This window comes from Brachionichthys hirsutus, chromosome 1, assembly GCF_040956055.1.
Source record: "Brachionichthys hirsutus isolate HB-005 chromosome 1, CSIRO-AGI_Bhir_v1, whole genome shotgun sequence".
NCBI classification, from domain to species: Eukaryota; Metazoa; Chordata; class Actinopteri; order Lophiiformes; family Brachionichthyidae; genus Brachionichthys; species Brachionichthys hirsutus.
In genome coordinates this window covers 5,351,005-5,370,153 of record NC_090897.1, presented here as the reverse complement: position 1 = coordinate 5,370,153, position 19,149 = coordinate 5,351,005, and the positions used below count along the sequence as shown (strand labels likewise).

The window sequence follows — 19,149 nt, the reverse complement described above, 5'->3', positions numbered from 1 at the left end:
GAGTAAAGTAATTAAACTGCTGCAACAACAAACAGCTCTGAGGCACCGCCTGCCTACTTAAAACCTCAAAGCTTTCACTTCCGTGGATTCAGCTGCCACCTAGCGGCCTTATTTCATTCATCCGCCACATCAGCCAGGCAAACGCGATCGATTGGTTAGGTCTGCACAGGTACTTTTTGTTTGGCGTAAACACCCCCCCACCCCCCCACCCCAACCCACTGAAACTCAGTTTGGTTCCCCGGAAACTCCCGCGACTATTGTTGACAGTGTTTTTCTTTGAAGTTATGGCTTTAACTATAAAGGAAGTCGTTAAGGAGAGTTGTTTTTAAACCTGTTTCTATTCGGTCCGGTCGAACAACGCGTTCTTACTTTCCTTCAGTCGGCGCTGAACTTTGACCGTCATGATGTGTCACCTGTCATTATAGGTAATGCAGATTAAAGCCATCTTGTGTTTGCTGGCTGAATAAACGCGTGGATAGTGTAGTTTGAGTTAGCCCAGGTTCCTCCGGAACTCCGTGGCGCGTCTTTAATGCCCCACGCTCCGAGCTGCGCGCAGGTGCACGCGTGACCATGTTGCTTCACCTGTGGATTCTCCTTCATCTGCTGTCGTGTGGGGAGCTCGTGTGTACGAGGAGGTTATTAACGACACACGAAGGACGGCGGGATGATGAAGGTGAGATATTCTAATCTAGAGAATAATAATCTACTTTGTTCAGGGGCGTCGCTAGACGCAGATCACAAGGGGGGGGGGGGGGGACATGAGTCCCAATATTCATCCATTACGCATCCGAGGGCTTTGGTGACTGAAGGGTAAAGCGTGAACCAGAGTAGAACTGGGGCTGATCCAGGAATTTATTTTACACTTCTTTGAACATGGCAGGATAAGGATAAGGTTTTATTTTATTTAAAGTGATAATTTTGTTAATTTCACTTGAACTACTTGAGAGATTAGAACGAAACTAGGTGGAAGAGAACTGAGAACGCAAACCTCCGCCAAGCGGCTCAATCCGCTCAGAATTAGATTTACAACGTCCACATGGTGATCTGGGTCATCATCAAAAGGCTCTAAATTGTTCTTGCTATCTTTATACAACAATTTTCAATGATAAAATGGATGCGCTCCAGAAGACATTTTGCATGATGGTGCATATCGGGCCGCTTTTATGACTGTGAGTTTTTTTGTTTTTTTTAGCGAGTGAATTGAAGAAGTAGCCGGGGAGAAGGAAGTCTGTGTTTCCCTGCTTAGGCTGCTGCCCCAGCGACCCCACTCTGGATAAGCAGTTGAGGGAGGGAGGGATGGAATTTAATATATATTTTACAAGATATGATTTGTATTTGTATTTTTAAAAAGCCTCAAATTATAAGTAAACGGGGGGGGGGGGGGGAATCCAGTTGCGTTTGTATCCAGACCGGTATCACAATCGCCCTGAAAATGTCACGGTGTCTAGGATAGACCAAGACCCATCTTCAGATTTATTTTTCATCAAGATCCATCTTGCAGTTTTTCCGTAGTCCTGCGGGCAGGCAGGCAGACAGGGAACGACTGCTTTCACAGCTCGGTCGTAATATCGAGATTTTTCCTGAAAATTTAATCAAGATCCATCTGTAACATTTGGAGTTATGTTGCAAACAGACAGGCGCCGGCAAGAACATTACCCCCTTGACGGATGTAATTAGGATTTGCGAAACCTGAGCACTTTATTGACAGATTTGCATACAAGTGATTCATTTACCGGTATTTTAAATTAATCCCACCAGCAGAACAGGAAATGCTGACACTTCGGGAACAGCTGTTAAGGTTATGGAGTCTCCAAATGCTGTTTTATATTAGTTTAATAACCAATATGAGCTGGGTTTTGTTATTGTTCACATGTGCATAAGACTTGTAAGTCGAGCTGTGACAGTAATAATGCCCGAAGCAAAAATAGTTTCCATCACAAATCATTTATGTATCAAGGCCTTAAAAGTGATTTGAGAAATTGGGGCCTGATTTAGATGGTCCTGCTGCGTAAACCCACATCCATAACTCATATTTGATCATCATGATTTGGACTACTTCTCAGTGTTTGTAGATGACGGCGATGCAAATTCCTTCCTGGGTCGCCGTCTGCTGTTCAATCGGTTCGACTTTGAACTATTTGTTCCTGGAAATCTGGAAAGGGAATGTTACGAAGAAATCTGCAATTACGAGGAGGCCAGGGAAGTCTTCGAGAACATCCCGGATACAGTTATGTATTGCCGTTCAGTGGGCCGTTTCCTAAAATAATTACGTGGGGCATTTGTATCGATGGCACCATACTAAAGTTGTTTTATTTTTGTTTTCGTTTTTTAAGGATACATTTTGGACGTCATACATTGCAGGTAAGATGATGAGATAGATATCCAACTTTGTTAACAGGTCATTTTAGCCTTTAAGTATAGTCAATTATGACAATTAAAGTAGTGAGTCGGTATGTGTTTAGAAGCACACGCCTGGAACCAGGATTGCCATGTTGTTATTGTTGGCGTTTTCAAAACCAGTTTCACGACTTATTGAACAGCACAAATACTGAAAATGATTGCTGGGTCTACTACCAACTGTGTTACTTGTATGTTTTAAAATTAGACATGGCTGCCAAGTATAAAGTGCATTATAAATAAAATCTATTATTTATTATAATTATTATATGTAATTTGTTTGTCACATGCTATTAAATAGATCTGGAACTGTATGAAAAACACTCGGCATTTCTGGTGGAGTCAGGCTATGTCTAAATGTCAAGGCGGTGCCCTTTGAGTGCTGCTAAAGTCAAACCAAGCTTTGTGGAAAACATGTTCACCAGCTTTGGCTGTTAGCTCTTTCTTTCCTTATTCTTGAGTCACAAAGCGCTTCTCCTTTCACTCACTGTTGATTAGTTTAGTGGCGCTCAAAGTAATGAATTTTGTTTATTTAGGATATTTAGTACAAAATAGACGTGTAACAAAACAAGAACTGTCTAATAGAGAATAGATTGAAATGGGATTGGCCTTGTCCTCTATTCGGTATGCGAATACAGCCGTCGACGGATGCAGTCCCTGAATTCAGACGCGGCTAATATCAGATGGGGGAAAAAAGGAATGTGGCAATTTGATATTCACACGTCCACTTTATATAATGTCCTCCGACTCTCTGCCATTGTCAACCACATTTATTTATTGCTGTCCACGTACTGTGGTGTCTGATGATCGACAGATAAGGACAAGCGCAGTCGGGTTGATGTGACCTCTCTTTTGGTGGGACTGATCGCTGGTGGAGTGGCCATTGTTGTCGTTGGCCTCATGGTTTGGTATTTCTGTCACGGCAAATGTAAGGGCGACCTCGGCCGAGCCAGGTGAGTGAGAGAGTCTTTATTACTGATAATGCCACTTTCATTGTTCCTACTTTCTGTTCAGTAGACCATTTCATGCACGTAACAAGGCTATGAACGCGTTAATATTCCAGGTACTTTCGAAAAATTACATCACATCTACAATTATAGGAATCGTACTTTGCAATTTACAGATTTTCATTTTGCTAATATATATATATATATATATATATTTTTTTTTACTCTTTCCCCTGTTCGACTACAAATGTTGATTAATCTGCAGATTTAAAATAAAAGCCGTGGTAAATGTCTATAAAGTCGACGGTAATACTTGAACGCAGTCAGAGAGTCGGAAATGAAAGACATGACGTGACATGACAAACTGCACCGTCTTAATACAGCTCCTTGCGGGGCCGACCGAGGAGGAGTAATGCTGCACTAATAATGCGACGGCTAGAGGAGGTGTCCTTACAACCTGTGCCACCAGCTCAACCGGCTCCCCCCAATGAGGAAAGCGATCCCCTCGGGCTGCCATCCTATGAGCAGGCAATCGCTAAACGTGGCCAGCATGACGCCCCGCCTCCTCCCTATCCTGGGTATTTGCTCCGTTTTTAGCGTCTTCCTTGCGTAATCGGTCACAGACTGGTAACTGGTGAATATGTGGCTAACATCGTTTCTTGCTTTTGTTTTTAGCTCACGACATGGAACTATTGTGCGGTAGAGCCTTCAAGATGACATCAGCACGTCTGGCGACATTACCCAGACTGTTTACAATATTTACACTGGGCTTCACTGCCTTTCATGGTATACCAGTTTTTTCTTGATAACAAGATTCAAGACGGTGCCTTTTGCTTTTCATTCATTGCTCTCATAAAGATATATTTTTCCACTGTAATATCTTTAATCTTTCTGATCTATTAGTGTGTCTTTTCCTTTGTAGGTTTGTCCTTGTCTTTTTAGCTCCTTTGCTTAACCCGCTTCTATAAATATGTAGCTCTATAGGAACCTTTTATGAATTGTCATAACTCCGACAAATAGCCTTTATGATACATTTCTAGCAAGTTCTCAACTTTTTTTCTGAAAGAAAATGAAGAATTAATGTGTGGAACACACGAGAGCCTTAAGTCATTGGAATTCATCAGCATATGTAAAGAAGAGCTCACTAGGCTTCTCTCATTACATGATAAGTATTAATTCCAATGTGTGACAGACTTAATTGTTCAGTTAAACATGTTTTGTTCTTCAGAGGGAAAGTAGCATCGGAAAAACCTAATTGCATGATGGTTAGTGTTATTAATATGCTTATAAGGCTAATGCAAGTGTTTGTGATTCTCAGGTCTACCAACTTTATTTCGTCAGTCATTACTCTCAGCTTCGTGTCATCTTGTTTATTCAAATGTGCAGATATACTTAATTTAGCCATGTTCAAGGAGGTGTATGATTTATGAATTGATGTGAAGATATGTGAAGCCATTTTTACTTTCACTATCGACTGTATATTTAATAATTTAATTATCCTGTGAATGTATGGAGGCAGGAGCTCACCAAAGGAAGTTTTACAACATGCACAATATATTTTATTCTAATTGCATGACAATGATCACTGATACGGATATGAGAACTCTATCATTAGATGATGCAGAAATATAAATTTTAATTTTCCTAGTAAATTACCGTCACAAATGTCTCATATTATTAAAATTTATTGGAGAGTAACCTGAGTGAAACTGGTCTGAAGCATACTTGAAATAAAAATGGTTTATGGATTTTTAAAAAGAAATAATACAATTTGTCTTATCTTTCGGCTGTGGGATGTCTTTTTGTCTTTGGTGGCGTACTGCACTGTACAAATTGTAACATGCATGCATTAAGATTAAACCACGAAGTTAATATTTAAAAAGTCTCAACGGGGGTTTACGATTAGACTACAATTTAACTTTCTAGAGAAGCTCCAGACACATCCAAAACAGGAAGATCAAGTCTAATGTTAGTTCTCATGCATTAGTCAAATATTACAGTAAAAAAAAGTCACAATTGGAATAAAACAAATTGCGTCATAAAGAAATTCTTGTTTTCCCAAGAACCGCGCAGACGGGAGCGCGCGCGCAGTGCATCTGTAGGAAATCAACAGAACTTCCAGCTAAACTCTGCGGTGCATCCTGGGAAATAAAGTAACAACATGGGTCCGCGGAACCATGCAGGCTTTGCACGACTACCCGAGAAGAGCGATTAAGCAATAATACCCAAATCACCCAGGTGACAAAAGGTGCACTTTTATTTCGGATTCAGCGAAGCCTGACGGCGCGCATTTGGATTGTGGAGCTCGCTGACGGGGACTTGGCTTGCCCTGGTCGGTCGCGCAGTGGGGTCGGACCGGGGCTGCTACGATGATGTGTGTCCGCTGCTCCACGAAGCTCCGTCGGGGAAGTGACTCTTTCACCGGGTGATGGAGAGGAACTACCCGACCTCCAGCTTCGCGGACTCGCTGGCACCACCAGCGCAGACCGGAGCTTCTTGGGCCTATGACCGCAGCGCAGCTAGTGCCAAGCCAAGGTAAAAGATAAAGGAGAGGCTACCTACTGAAGGAAATATCGGTGATGGAGGGCCTAGGTTTTTTTTTTATTATTGTTATTTTATTGCTGGGGGAGATGCTGTCATTTTTGGTTCTCGGGCAACCTGAGGGAATTCTTAAAACTCTGGAATTTGTTGTTCTTGAGGTTTTTTTTTGACTTGCGTGGGTTCTTTTATTTTGAGAAGCGTTGGTTATCGTCTCCCACCTTGCTAGTTTTTTGCTAGTCCACCGTATGCTCAACATGTCCGCGTAGACTAGAGTAAGTACAAACTAGACGAAGCATATTATTTTAATAATTAGCTGGCTAGCTAGGTAGACTAAGTTGTTGCTTATTTGCCCAGTTTTCTGCACAGGCAGGTGCCCAAGACAAATCAAAACAGCTAGCTAGCGGTAGCAACCAGTGCTAGTCATGTCAGTCGAGACACCAGAAGTAGTGACTAATAATAATAATAATTAGTGTTCTAACTGACGACGTTCCAAACCCTTTTGTATTTGTCGTGATTTTATAATAAAGTGAAGAAATTCGATCTATTTCTGTCTTTTTAACTTGTATGTATATGGAAAACCTAAAGTTTTATCAAGTTGTGTTGATAAACAACAACTTGTAATATCTTCAGCACTTCGACATGTAACCCTGAAGAGAAGCCAGAACTGATCAAGAAAACATTCCCGAGGCTGCAGAAAGATTTAAGAATTCTGCAGTATTGATCCATCAGGTTACAGGTTGAGACGTTTTCATTGATCTCGTTTCAGTCTTATCAATGCAATATTAGACGTTTGTGACTTTTTTAGTTGGCACCAAGAAATAGATATGATCTATTATTGGAAAGTTGGTTTCTTAAACAGTGACGTGCATGTGGTGTAATTACTCAGGAAACTAAATACATTAAATGTACGTGTTGGCTCTCCCCATAAAACGTTGGTGGTTTTTTTTACAACATAATTGATCGACTATTAGGGCGGTAATAAATGCGCTTTGTGAAACTGAGCTCATGCATGTGTTTTATGTTTGTTGGTGCAGTTCCAGTTATGGTACGGCAAACCTTGATGCAGAGCTCCTCCAGCGGCAAGGCTACACCCCCACCCAGCAGGGTCCCACCTACACTACATCTCACCTTCCCCTCGCAGCAGGTGAGTTTTGAATGTTGTACATCTCGTGTGAAGAATGTCAGTTCACCATAATAACAGTAATGAACTCGCAAATTACCGCTGGCGGAATCCTGTCAAGAAGATGTTTTAGATCTTATGTATATGTATACACTACTAGCTAATTTTTTATGATTTATATTGTATAAGAATGAAGGCATTAATCTCAAATATGGATTAACCAAAAGTGTGCAGTTATTAGATAACGTGACCGATATCTAATTTCCTCAATTTGGGGAAACAAACCATTTTCAATCTTGTCTTTTCATGTCTTTCTTTTACGTCCTTCTCCATTCCTGCGGTTATTCTTCTTTTCTTGTCTGACTGTCGGCAGCACTTGACTCGAGCAGCAATACTTCTGAAACCTCAATCATGAGCTTCCTTTCAGCCATGGAGTCTAGAAGCCTTCAGGCTGGTCCTGTTAGTGCCTCATTGCTTCCTCCTTTCAGACCCCCTTCATGGCCTGCTGGTGAGAAACACGTTGACATATTCAGTATTTTATCATGTATTTTGGTTTAGCCGGATATTCCTGTCATTTACCCATGAATATCTGTGACCTTATTTTACTGAACATAACTTGAATAACTTAAAATATGTGCTGATTTGTTGTTGTTTTACGATGTGTATGTTTCTTTGTGAGGACCATATTCACTGATTGAACACTAATTAGCACACCACTATTTATGTATAATAATTAAGACATTAACCCTAATATAGGGTGGGTTATATATATTTTTACCAATTAATGTATGAGCCTTCTGAAAAATAAAAGAAGTGTGTATCATCTGAAATACTGAGACGATTACCAAATTGTGGATTAATGAAAAATGAATGCAGGATTGGACTGAAACATGGAACTGTGTCGTAGCTCTTCAAAGCAAAACACTCTTAATGAACTTCAAATGAATTAAAAAATGATTTTATGTAAGCATTTCCAATCTTTGTGCCATTGCCGGAGGCAGGAATGTACATACTGAGGTATATGTGTTTACATCCTGTTCTCTTAACAGTTATATCACATAAAGACTTGAGGCAATTCCTTCAAATTTAGTGCAACTGTCACCTTGAAGTCACAGACAAACTGCAAATATTAACACAAAAACTTGGGAAACTAAAGAGAGATTGCAATTAGTCGTCCATCATATGCTCACTGATTTCGTCTATTCTGTGCAACACAGGTACCAATTCCTCCACCACTGAGCTGTATTTGACCGGTGCCCTGCCTTCCACTGCCACCTTCCCCTCTCCTTCTGCTCTGTCGTCCTACCAGCACATTGGTGCCTACCCTGCCAGGAGTTACACTACAAACTCTTCTTTGGCTCTCCAGGAGCCTGCCTTCAGCACTTCCACCAATGGCCTGTTTTCTCACCATGACCCCCTACTTCATATCAAATCAAGCCAGTCTGTGCTTCCCACTGCATTGGCCTTCAACCATCTCTCTGCCCCCGCTTTGGGCTCGACTCTGCCTGTTCAATCCTCCACTTACCGCTCAGCACAGGAGTCGGCTCCTCACCTTCTACAACCGCAGTTTAGCCTGCTACCTTCTACCCTTCCCACCTCTCATGGTTCCCCACAACCATATGGGGCCGCTGTTTTCTCAGGCTCTATTGAAAGAGCTCTTCAACGTGAATGTAGTGTAATAAAACATCACCAGAGGCCTTCCAGCACTCATGTGGCTTCTGAGCAATTGCCAACTTCAGAACACTCTTTACATGGATACTTTGGCCCTGATGTGGATGTGTCCTACCAGCAGGACCCATCCCATCAGACTCCAGTGTCCCGCATCACTTCCACCGGAGAAGACTCTCCTCAGGAGGTCAGTCGTGCTCCACAAGCCAAAATGGACTCAGTTACTCAAGCTTATTCACCCACGTCTTTGTCAAAGTCTAAAGAGTGTTCTTCCAAAGTAGCTCCACACCCTGATGGGAGAGAGGAAAGTCACAATCACTCCCAGAATCATACAAGGGGGTCCCCTGAGCATTATTCTTCCCCGGGACAGAAGCAGAATTCAGTGATTGCTAATCAGCAGTCAATCCAGCTATCCAGCTTAATGTCCAGTAGTCTGTCCAAAACCTACATCACCCCCCATACTCAGTCACAGCCCTCCTTTTCCATATCAGACAAGCTACCCATACTTTACAAGACTCTGCCTTCCCTCTCCAGCCAGTCTGATAATGTGGCATCTGTTAGTCAGACACTTGTTTACTCCACGAGTCCAGGGCTAAGCCAGGATCAGGGGATCCAGTATGGAACCCAGATCCAGGGATTGTGTCAGGGGAACCTGTCTGAGAGCTACCCCACATCCCATTCTCAGGGTGCCCCAAATTTGCCGTATACATCTCAGTCGGAAGGCCACGCTTCAGTGACTCAGTCTCAGAACTATACCACAGGACAATCACTTGACCAATCAATTGACTCCTCTTACCCACCACCATGTGTACAGAGTCTACCCACTTCAAATTCCACACAGAATTACAACCTGATGCAGGCCTCGGTGGGAGGTAAAACACTCGACACTCTGTCCCAGCATCAGACACAACCCCATAAATATGTTTTGTCTGGACCACTGTCTACCTATTCTTCAACTGCTCAAGCCTTACATGATCAGATCAGATCCTCAATACAGGACATGAAGCCAACTTATAGCAAACTGAAACTTGAGGATCTTCCTATCCAAGACATAGATTCTCTTCAGCACGTGTCTATGGAGGCCTCTGCGCCATCTAATAACATATCTGCTCACAACAATGTCATCTTTGTTATTTCAAAGATTGACGATCAACACAATACACAAAGCGTTATTCGAAGCAATTCGCGCTCAGACGACCAACTGATAGGACTGGGTCAAACGAACACAGCACAAGCAAAGGGTGAAAGGGGGTGTTTGCTTAGCCAACAGCATGTTCATCTCAGCAGTTCCAATGGGGAGGAAACTGCTGACATGAAAACTACAACCTCCAATATGATATCTTCACATGTACCCCTTAGTTCAGAGCAGCTTGAGCAGCACCCTCTCCAATTCAAATCTGCTGAGCCACATCCGCAAAACCACCAGAATCATAGTCAGTCCCAGAATCCGACCCAGTCAGCCAATTCACAGTTTATCACTATCCCCAGCTCTCAGGTTCTCCTTGAGCATAACCAAATGATTCTGCTGCAGCAGCCCCTTCTACAACATGGTCAAAACTCTTCCAAGGTTGTTTCAGTGCAAGGTATTCAACCTGTCCAAGATTTGGGCCCTGTTCATGTGCAGTATCTTCACATGGATCGAGAGCCACTGGGACCCAATGTCACAGAAACCCCAGGTCAACAGGGCACCGTGGTGTCTGATTCCTCCAAACACCACTACAGCCAGTCAGAAACGCAGCAACCGAATGATGTAAAGAACCACTTCTCTCTAAACTCCATTTGCTTCCCTGACTCCATGCTACTCACAGATGACAGAAATATTTTGTCAAATGTCGACGACATCCTGGCAGCAACGGTGGCGGCCTGTGGCGTCACACCCCAAGACTTTGTCAAAGCTGCATCCTCTGCTGAGGCTGAAATAGGGGTGATGGCAAGCCCAGTGGATTCTAAGGGCCACTTCCAGACTGTAGATATAAGACACATGTCACCGAGTTTCCCCTCAGCACAACACGAGATCATCACCAACTGCAACGCCATGACACTAAACGGAGATCAGCTTACTGCACACTGTCGGGGCCAAAATATCAACCACAATAATTCTGAGCTGGACACAAATGGAGATGAGGGGAGCTCTGAAAATGACTATCACTTAGCCGAGCAAGTGTACGGCTCCTCAGGACTCCAGAACAGCACTAAAGGGAATGAAAAGTGCATTAAAATCGAAGATGGCCTCAAAGACTGTCAAGGCAGTGAAGATGTTCCCAAAAAGAAGACTCGCTCTAAGTCTTTGACCAAACCAGCTGGTTCTGAGGAGGACAGTGGACAGGCGAGACCAGCAAAGCGCACTGGGCAGGCAAAGCGGCAAAACTCCAGGGGTAGTGATGTCACCTCGCCGTCTTCCACGCAGGGTGTATATGATGGTTGTCTGCAGCAAGAGAAAATGAGGCAGAAGATCCGTGAAGTAGAAGAAAAACAGCCAGAGGTCAAAACTGGCTTCATCGGCTCCTTCCTTGACTTCATCAAATCTGGCCCCAAACAGCAATACTCGCCAAGTCCTACACGGACCTTCAGTCGCCCCAGAAAGACTTTCACCGCCACCAAACCAATACCGTGTACTTTACCTGCCTTGCCTGCCCAGTTGCAGACTCTACCCGGGCACTTGATTCCCCAGGAGACTCAGGTAGTGAGCACTCAGCAGAAGCGTTTGGACGCGGATCTCCAAAAGAACTTGGAGACTCTGCCATCATTCAGCTCAGACGAAGAGGAGAACACTGGGAAGAATCAGGCTTTGAGGAACAGCATCAGCTCCGCACTCTCAGCTCTGGATGAATCTTCAGATCGGAGAGCCAGGACAGGTAATGGATACTGCCAATGTAATCTTCTATTAGTCTGTTTTATTGATTGCATCATTGATTATAGTACATTCAACAAATCTTAAAGAGCAATGGGATCGGTGGTTTGATGAAAAGGGCAAAACACTGTCCAGTTGAGGAGCATTATTGTAATAGAGAACTACGTTCAGTGCAATACCAAAACATTTATTCAATCTATAGTATGTTTCACTACCGGAAAAGTCAGTTCCTGATGTGTGACCCCCATCAGAAGTGGATCACCGTTTATGTTGTTCTCCTTTTTCATTTTCTTTTCTTGAGTACATTAATGTATTTTCAACCCTTCTCCAGATAACCAAATGCCTGGTTCCATGGTGAAGCCCGGCCAAGTTCCCGCCATGCAGCACAGCGTTCCCAAAGCCTGTTTGTTGCAGGTTATAAGTACTTCTGCAATAAATGCCGTCTCAGAAGGAGCAGACTTTGGAGGGAAAGAGGAGTCCAAAGAGACTGTCCAATGCCAATTGGCTGTGCAATTGATGAATGTGGCCATGGAAGGACTTACAGATGAGGAGCTCTCAGACAGTGGAGGAGAGGGAATGTACCGGGAAAGAGATGAGTTTGTTGTCAGGATTGAGGATATCGAGATCTTAAAGGTACAGCACAGAAAACTGCGTTCAGAATCATTACAGCTGTTGAATAGGTACATAGTATCAGTAAATTAAACATTTCATGATGAATTTTCTGATGCTGTAAATGTACACGTTCAAGTCTGTTTTTGAACGGTGTCCTGTTCGTGTGTCCAGATGACAATGAGAGCAGGCAGTGAACCTCCGGCCATATGGAAAGTCCAGAAGGCCCTTCTGCAGAAGTTTGTGCCCGAGTTGAGAGATGGAAAGAGAGTCTTCTCAGCTACCAACAGTGTGAGTGTGAATAGACAAAGACCTTTGAATGAAGTTGTATTTCAAATGTCAAACGTTATTCTGTTAAGTAAAATGCTTTTCTTTGTGTGTGTGTAGTATCTTGGATATTTTGGTGACGCTAAGGCCATGTATCAGAGAGTTTATGTGAAGTTCTTGGACACAGTTAACAAAAGGGAGTATGTACGGGTCTGTAGTCGGAAGCCGCGCTGCAAACCAATGAACACGCTGAGGTACTTTAAGAATATCAACGGATGTAATTCGGTAACTTTATTCCTCAGTGACGTAAAGCTTGTTTTCTTTTTTCTTTTTTTTTGTCCCACCACTCAGGAGTGTTCAGGTAAAAACTTTGCTGGGCTTGACAGCCAACGCGTCCTTAATGTCCCAAAGTCAAAAGCCTCGAGTCAAACAACCCAAGCCCCGAGCAGAGCCCCCGCCCAAGAAGAGGAGAAAATGGAAGGAAGAGTTCACTGCTTCGGGATCATCTGCCGAAGAAGATGGTGAGGAAGACTTTTGACTTTTCTCAATGAAGCTGGTTTGAGTATACTTTGTAGTCTAAAGCTCTTCTCACTCTCCTGATCTTTTACCTTTTCTCACTTGTACCTACATTCCTAGAGTTAAACCCTCCAGTGCCAAATCCCTCACGGCTGTTCAACACACGAACCATGAAGGACACGTTTACGAGCTTTGTGGAACTACTCATCAGCATTGTCTTGGATGAAGATGCGATGATGGCACTTGAGAAGGCCAATGGTTAGTTAATTGTCCTTGTAGGCTTTGATGCATTGTTTTTTTTAATTTTTTATTATTAAGCCATTTGGCAAAACTGACTGGTAGAAAAACTAAACTCAAGTGAGAACAGACTTTAGTTTTGTTGATTAAGAACTTTAAGATTTTTTTTCTCTCAGATGAATTGCTGCTGCCGCATATGAAGAGAGTGGATGGGTTGGTCGCTGACAACAGGAAACGCCTGCTTCACAAACTACACATAGGACAGGTCCTAAAGGTGGGTGTGTCTTTGAAACTTCACAGAGTAGAAGTGAAGCATCTTTAAATACATGATGGACTTTTTTTTTTTTTTTATGAAATGACTCCTCTCGTAAATAGATCCTATGTTTGTTGCTAAGTAATCTGAGAAAAGCATTATTTTAAACCGTGGCAATTAATTTATTTCTAAAAGCCATAAAACACAAGTTCACCACGTAGCTCGGGATGTTTTATTTGGCGACGCTTGTGTCCTCAGACGGCTCTAGACAACTTCCCAGAGATTTCAGTGGTGACAGAATTGAAGAAGGATGGGGAAACGCCGGCTTTTAAAGTGCGTCTGAGTGGAAAGGCCTACAACAAGAAAAACTTGAAGCTCTACAAGATGCCTAACAAAGTGCCCCAGGTGAGACTGGATGTTTCTTTTGGGGAACTACTGTAGTACCAACATTTGTCCAGCAGGAGGCCCTGTGCCACTATTTTGTTGTCTTACCCTTTATTGTTCCAATCCACTGTTCCCTTTCCTCTCATATGTTGCTGATTTGTTCCATAGCTTAAAATATCAATATTCATTTTCATGCTTTGCTGTTTCGCCTCTTTTCTTTTTTTCTCTAGGAGTACACTGTGGACCAGCAGAAAACTCAGTGGTTCTCGCTGTACCACTCCTTGCAGCATTACAAGTACCACACATACCTCATGTGTAAGGATGAGGTGAGATGTCATTACACGTGTGTATGCTTGTTGTGCTAGCTTGTGTTGAATCTGTAGCCCATTTTATTTTTAGTGTCTTATTGTTCCTCTAGCTGCTGATTGATGCATTTACAGGTTGAGGAAAAGGGGTCTAGCGCGGGCGCGATGCTTAAATTGATTGTGTTTATTTTTGTGATGAGCTTTTTTTTTTAATGTTTTTTGATTGTTCTGCCTTCCAGGTTGCATCTCTGCGGGTGCAGATGGGGGACCTGGGGCAGGAGGAGATGGTACAGAAGTGTTTAGAGAATGGAGCATGGGTAGAGGGACTCTTTGATCGCTTTGGAGAACTGATCAATCAAGTGCAGCGGGCCTGCCAATGATCAAGCCTTGACTTTGGTTTAAAGGAAAAACTGCCTCCTGCTCAGAACGTCCACAAAGATGCAGGGAACGGGTCTCTCGGCTCAGCCACAGAGATGTGTTTCAGCCAATCGGAGGCCTGCAGGTGAAGTGGGACGGAAGTCGTGTTTTAAGTCTGCGTCACTGCATCCAAGAAGAAAGTAGGAATCAAGGACTGTTGAAAGCATTTTGAAAGACTTCCACTCAATGCGACTCCTGGTCTTCGTAGATTTTTGTAGTTGCGAGCCCACGTTTTGAGGGCCTCTTCATAGATTTATATAATTTTTTAGATCTTGTTTTTTTTTTTAATGCAAGAGGACAACCAGTCAGTATGAACTAGATAGAAAGCAACCAGAGTAGAGCACAAAAAATAAGAATGCAAATGATCTACAAATATAACAAGCTTTCGTCCATCGTTTAATAAGTAAGCGCACAAGCAGACATTGATTCTTCTTTTATATAAAAAATACAAAACAACCCATCTATATCTTATAACTATAGCTATATACAGTTTGTAAAACATACATTTTGTATTGGAACACCAACTTATATAATGTACATTTTGTATAAAAGAACAGGGTGATAATGTTGTGGTTTAACGTTTATGCTTCTGACACCCATAAGATGCAAGTTGTTGCTGTTCCAGCGCCGCGTTTTCTTCATTTTGTTCATCGAAAAGAATCACCTTGACTTATCGGAAGATAAAATGAAATTTATACAAGTTGTCTTTATACGCCTTTACACATATAAGCCTGCATTTTATGAAAAATAGATATATATTTTTCACAGAAAGAATTACTATGTGCATTACATTTCCTGAGACACTTTCATTGTCTTGTTTTTCAAAAATGGACTCTATAAGTCCGTTACCAGTTTAATGCTATAAGAATTAATTTTGACAGATGCGGATTGTAAATAAAGTGCTGCGTGTACTCGTGTTTTTTTTGTGTTGGCACTTTGTTGATAGACGTCTTCCAAAATGTTCCACGAGATGCACCAGGAGTCTGGTGTTGCGTGATTTAGACCATCAGTGCTCGTAAGATCTCCAAAAGCCTCCCAGGAAGCCCCCGATATCCCGGGATAGTTCAGTTAGGTGATCTTCTGATTTACTCCCGGCACGCAGTCATTCCTGCAAAGTAATTTCTCATCCGCCATTCTCTCATGACCAAACGAATTCACAGTGGCTGACTTTGTGTCATCTTAAAGGGCCTTTTTAGCCTGTTGAAAATAAAATATAAATTGTCTGGCCCCAATGCAAAATTTACTGGAAATCACCAAACAAAAGTTCTTCTGTGCTTTTGCTGAGGACTCTGTGAGGAAAGCCACTGTCCTCTGTCCTTCTGGAGTTGCGGAGGACAGCGAGTCCGGCAAGCGTTTGGGATTCCGTCGCAGGCGACGACCGGGAGAGACGGGACGCTGAATGACTGCTTTCCAGATGAGAAACATGAATATTTATTGTTCTGAATTGTTCCCTGCGTGGGAGACGACGCACTGAGGGGGGGAATCTTGAGGCTCTCATCCGAGCAGGGTGACCAGACGGCTCTGTGTCGGATGAAGCCGGCTCAAACACAAATCGCTCGTTTGCTTTGAGAAACCTGGAAGATGTTGGCTGATAATGGTGCAGTTAAAACCGGTTCCAGCCAATCACGTTCATAGCTGCAGGGTGTGCAGAAGAAGTGTGTGGCGGGGATATTACATTGCTAATGGTTCTGGTTTTAAAGCTAAAGCTAATTGGACGACTTGGACATGTGATTATGTTTTTATATATATATATATATCTTTATTATTCTTACTCAAATACATTCAATTCTTGGACTTTTCGGAGCGTCTATCCTGCGCAAGAAATCTCATTTTCACGAAAGCACCAGATTTGCAAATTCTGCCTGTTTCCAATATGCCTTGATATTTTATTCATTTCTTCAGTATCGTATTTGATGCCTAAATGGAGAAAGGAAAGAAAACTACAAATCATCCTGGAGTTCTTTTATTTTTGATGCCGGCTCCAGAACAGAATTCCTTTGAATGTTTGTCATCATGGCTAAAGAAACGATGGTTTGGTTAATGCAATCTTGAGTTGCATTAACCAAACCTCCCTCTCTCTCTCACACTCTCTCTCTCTCTCTCTCTCTCTCTCTCCCTCTCTCCTCCCACCCACTCTGTCTGTGTTGGAAAGAAAAACGCGTCACTGCAGTACTCCAGTCAGCTTTGTTGTACATTTACAAATACCAGCAGATTGCAAATACATTCCTCCACGGAGCTGTAAAACCAGTTTGGTCTTACAGCAAAGGTTTCTGTTTGTGACTGAGGCGTTGATTCCTGCTGACAGATGGATGGTTGAATGAGAAGAAGGATTAACCCGTTTCCTTTTGAAGTGTGGGGGGGGGGTCTGATATTGGGCCAGATTTAGGAAGGGTTCGTTCATTTGTACATTTTGGTTGATGACACTTGATGGGTTACAAGTGATGCTGGGTGGAATTGTGTGACCCATGGAAGAGAGACATCGTCTCATGGAATAGTATAATATAATATATATATAATACTAATAATAATATAATAATACTAATGGAATTCCAACTACTCAATATCAATGCTTTTTTAAATGTGTAAAAACACCACTACTATAAATAGGAATAAATGAGTGTTGTTAGTTTGATGTCGACTTGCTGGTTCAACAATTCATCGTGATTATGAATATCTAATATCCTATATCTGATCAATTATGATCATGATAATGACACTTCTGCCACTTCTCACAATACGCGCGTAAATGAAAGTGCCCGTGGACAACGACAGTTCACGCTCACGTCAGGTGCGCAGCGACAGGAAATGAAACCAAAAAAGGTAAAAAAATAAATAAAAAAAAACACCTGAAGCGAAGCAAGAGCTGCACGTCCAGCTGAGAGGAGGAGCCGGATCGGAGACGAACCGGTTTATCCGAGCAGCGACTCTGACTCCGTCTCATGCTGATAACAGCTGGTCTGTGTTTGTGTCCAGCGTGTCGCCTTACTGCGCCTCCACCTGTCAGGTTACACCTGTCAGGACAGGAGGACAAGATGCAGCCCCCCCCCCCCCCCCGCGCCCCCCCCGCGCTACGGCACGGTATGCTCCGGATAATATGGTTATCCCTCGGTATCCGCGGTTAAATACCGCGGCTCGTTATCAGATCCGATTGGCGTGCTTGTTTACTTCAAGGCTTTTCAGGGTGTGACTTTGTGAGGAAAAGATTATTTGAAAACCTCAAAGCATTGCGAGATCATTTAAAACATTTTAAATGAGGAGGAGGAAGTATTAGGACATTCTGAACTTTGACTCCTGTCTGTCCGCGTGGTAAGGGGACTAATGAGGGGGGGGGGGGGGGGGGGGGTCTTCCCTCCTTTTCAGCTTCAACGGGTGGACATATGTCCAAATAATGCAGCAAAGAATGAGCGACTTGACGCAGCGACTCCAGAGACGAAACGCGTCTTTTTACGCGCCACGCGGGCGGCGACAGGATCATGAATAATGGATTTGAGTGGGCGGAGTCGGGTCCGTGGTGCGTCACGCTGTTAGATTGGAGCGCAAGGACAGACATGGCTTGAATGGCTGACTCTGGAGTCGCAGGAGGAAGTTTTGGTTCGCCGAGCAGCAGGTGAGGTGAATCTAACTTCATGTTTAGAACTCCTGGGACTGTTTGACGCGTTCAGGGTTCGGGTCTGGTGGACTTCTGAGGCGTTTCGGGTTGAGATCAGAGGTCGCGCCAGACTTTATTTTACGCGGCACTGCGGAACTTTCTGTTCTATTACCTGTAATAATAATAATAATAATAATAATAATAATAATAATAATAATAATAATAATAATAAACAACATTTCTTTAAACGAGTTGTGTTCAAAGTGTGCCTGAAACACAACGCAGGCGCGCGTAATGCGTAAAGGATGACGTAGATAACCCGATTGAATGGCCTGGAGAGTGTTTAATGACATTTACGCTCGGCGCCTGCTAAAATACAGGCAGAGCAGGTGAATGACACGCGTGTGCGTGTGTGTGCGCGTGTGCGCGCGTGTGTGTGCGCGTGTGCGCGCGTGTGTTTGTTTGCTATCAATTACACAAATGGCACGCTATGAAGGTCCAACGGCCTGCGGGCCAATAGGCTGCTTCTCTTTCTGGGCTGCGCCCTGCGCTTTGGTTCGGCTTGGTTCGGTTTGGTTCGGTTTGGTTCGGCTCCTCTCACCAGCCTCGGCATGTTGGAGGAATGAAGGATTAACATCATCGCGCTGCTGCTGCTGCTCTGGAACCATCATTAGTCTTGTGTTCGGTGTTCAAAGCGCAACGACACATTTAATTGCGCCCGTGGTGACAAAACAAGTCCGCGTGGACGCGGCGCATGGAGAAACACCCCCCTCGCGGCGGCAGCGCGGCCCCCACTGGGGTTATTTACCTCCCGATGTGTGCAAACATCCCCCCCCCCCCCCCGTGCGCTTTTCTGAGGCCCCCAGAGCCACTGGGGAGAAATCTGGACTCACTTTCGACGACCTGGGCTCAAATCTCAGCCTGGAGGAAGCAACAGGAGGTGACAGACCAAAGCCTGACCCCCCCCCCCCCTTTATTCTCGTAGGTATTAGTGGATATTGATAATGATTAGACCCGGATTTATGGTGTGACTGGTAATCCCGAGGCC

The 19,149-nt window shown here is 43.4% G+C and overlaps 2 protein-coding genes across 2 annotated transcripts; both read left to right on the top strand.

The window, feature by feature from the left end:
• Positions 1 to 228: 228 nt before the first annotated feature.
• prrg4 (proline rich Gla (G-carboxyglutamic acid) 4 (transmembrane)) lies at positions 229 to 5,087 on the top strand. The gene is made up of 6 exons (XM_068740116.1): positions 229 to 673; positions 2,064 to 2,227; positions 2,334 to 2,361; positions 3,212 to 3,350; positions 3,728 to 3,922; positions 4,020 to 5,087. Exons 1-6 carry the CDS (start codon positions 571 to 573, stop codon positions 4,045 to 4,047), a joined length of 657 nt encoding a protein of 218 aa, XP_068596217.1. The 5' UTR covers positions 229 to 570; the 3' UTR covers positions 4,048 to 5,087.
• A 685-nt stretch (positions 5,088 to 5,772) lies between these two features.
• qser1 (glutamine and serine rich 1) lies at positions 5,773 to 15,366 on the top strand. The gene is made up of 13 exons (XM_068739039.1): positions 5,773 to 5,879; positions 6,920 to 7,029; positions 7,379 to 7,513; positions 8,223 to 11,528; positions 11,856 to 12,157; positions 12,308 to 12,424; positions 12,521 to 12,654; positions 12,752 to 12,921; positions 13,037 to 13,174; positions 13,330 to 13,427; positions 13,665 to 13,811; positions 14,021 to 14,116; positions 14,335 to 15,366. Exons 1-13 carry the CDS (start codon positions 5,773 to 5,775, stop codon positions 14,473 to 14,475), a joined length of 5,001 nt encoding a protein of 1,666 aa, XP_068595140.1. The 3' UTR covers positions 14,476 to 15,366.
• The last annotated feature ends 3,783 nt before the right edge of the window (positions 15,367 to 19,149 follow it).

What these genes read in the sequence shown, in the direction of transcription:
- prrg4 (XM_068740116.1), top strand. Translation starts at nt 571, where the DNA reads ATGTTGCTTCACCTGTGGATTCTCCTTCATCTGCTGTCGTGTGGGGAG. An exon ending in TCGAGAACATCCCGGATACA is followed by an intron (nt 2,228 to 2,333) that starts GTTATGTATTGC and finishes TCGTTTTTTAAG; the next exon opens with GATACATTTTGGACGTCATA. An exon ending in GGCGACCTCGGCCGAGCCAG is followed by an intron (nt 3,351 to 3,727) that starts GTGAGTGAGAGA and finishes GTCTTAATACAG; the next exon opens with CTCCTTGCGGGGCCGACCGA.
- qser1 (XM_068739039.1), top strand. Translation starts at nt 5,773, where the DNA reads ATGGAGAGGAACTACCCGACCTCCAGCTTCGCGGACTCGCTGGCACCA. An exon ending in ACCCCCTTCATGGCCTGCTG is followed by an intron (nt 7,514 to 8,222) that starts GTGAGAAACACG and finishes TGTGCAACACAG; the next exon opens with GTACCAATTCCTCCACCACT. An exon ending in TGCCTAACAAAGTGCCCCAG is followed by an intron (nt 13,812 to 14,020) that starts GTGAGACTGGAT and finishes TTTTTTCTCTAG; the next exon opens with GAGTACACTGTGGACCAGCA.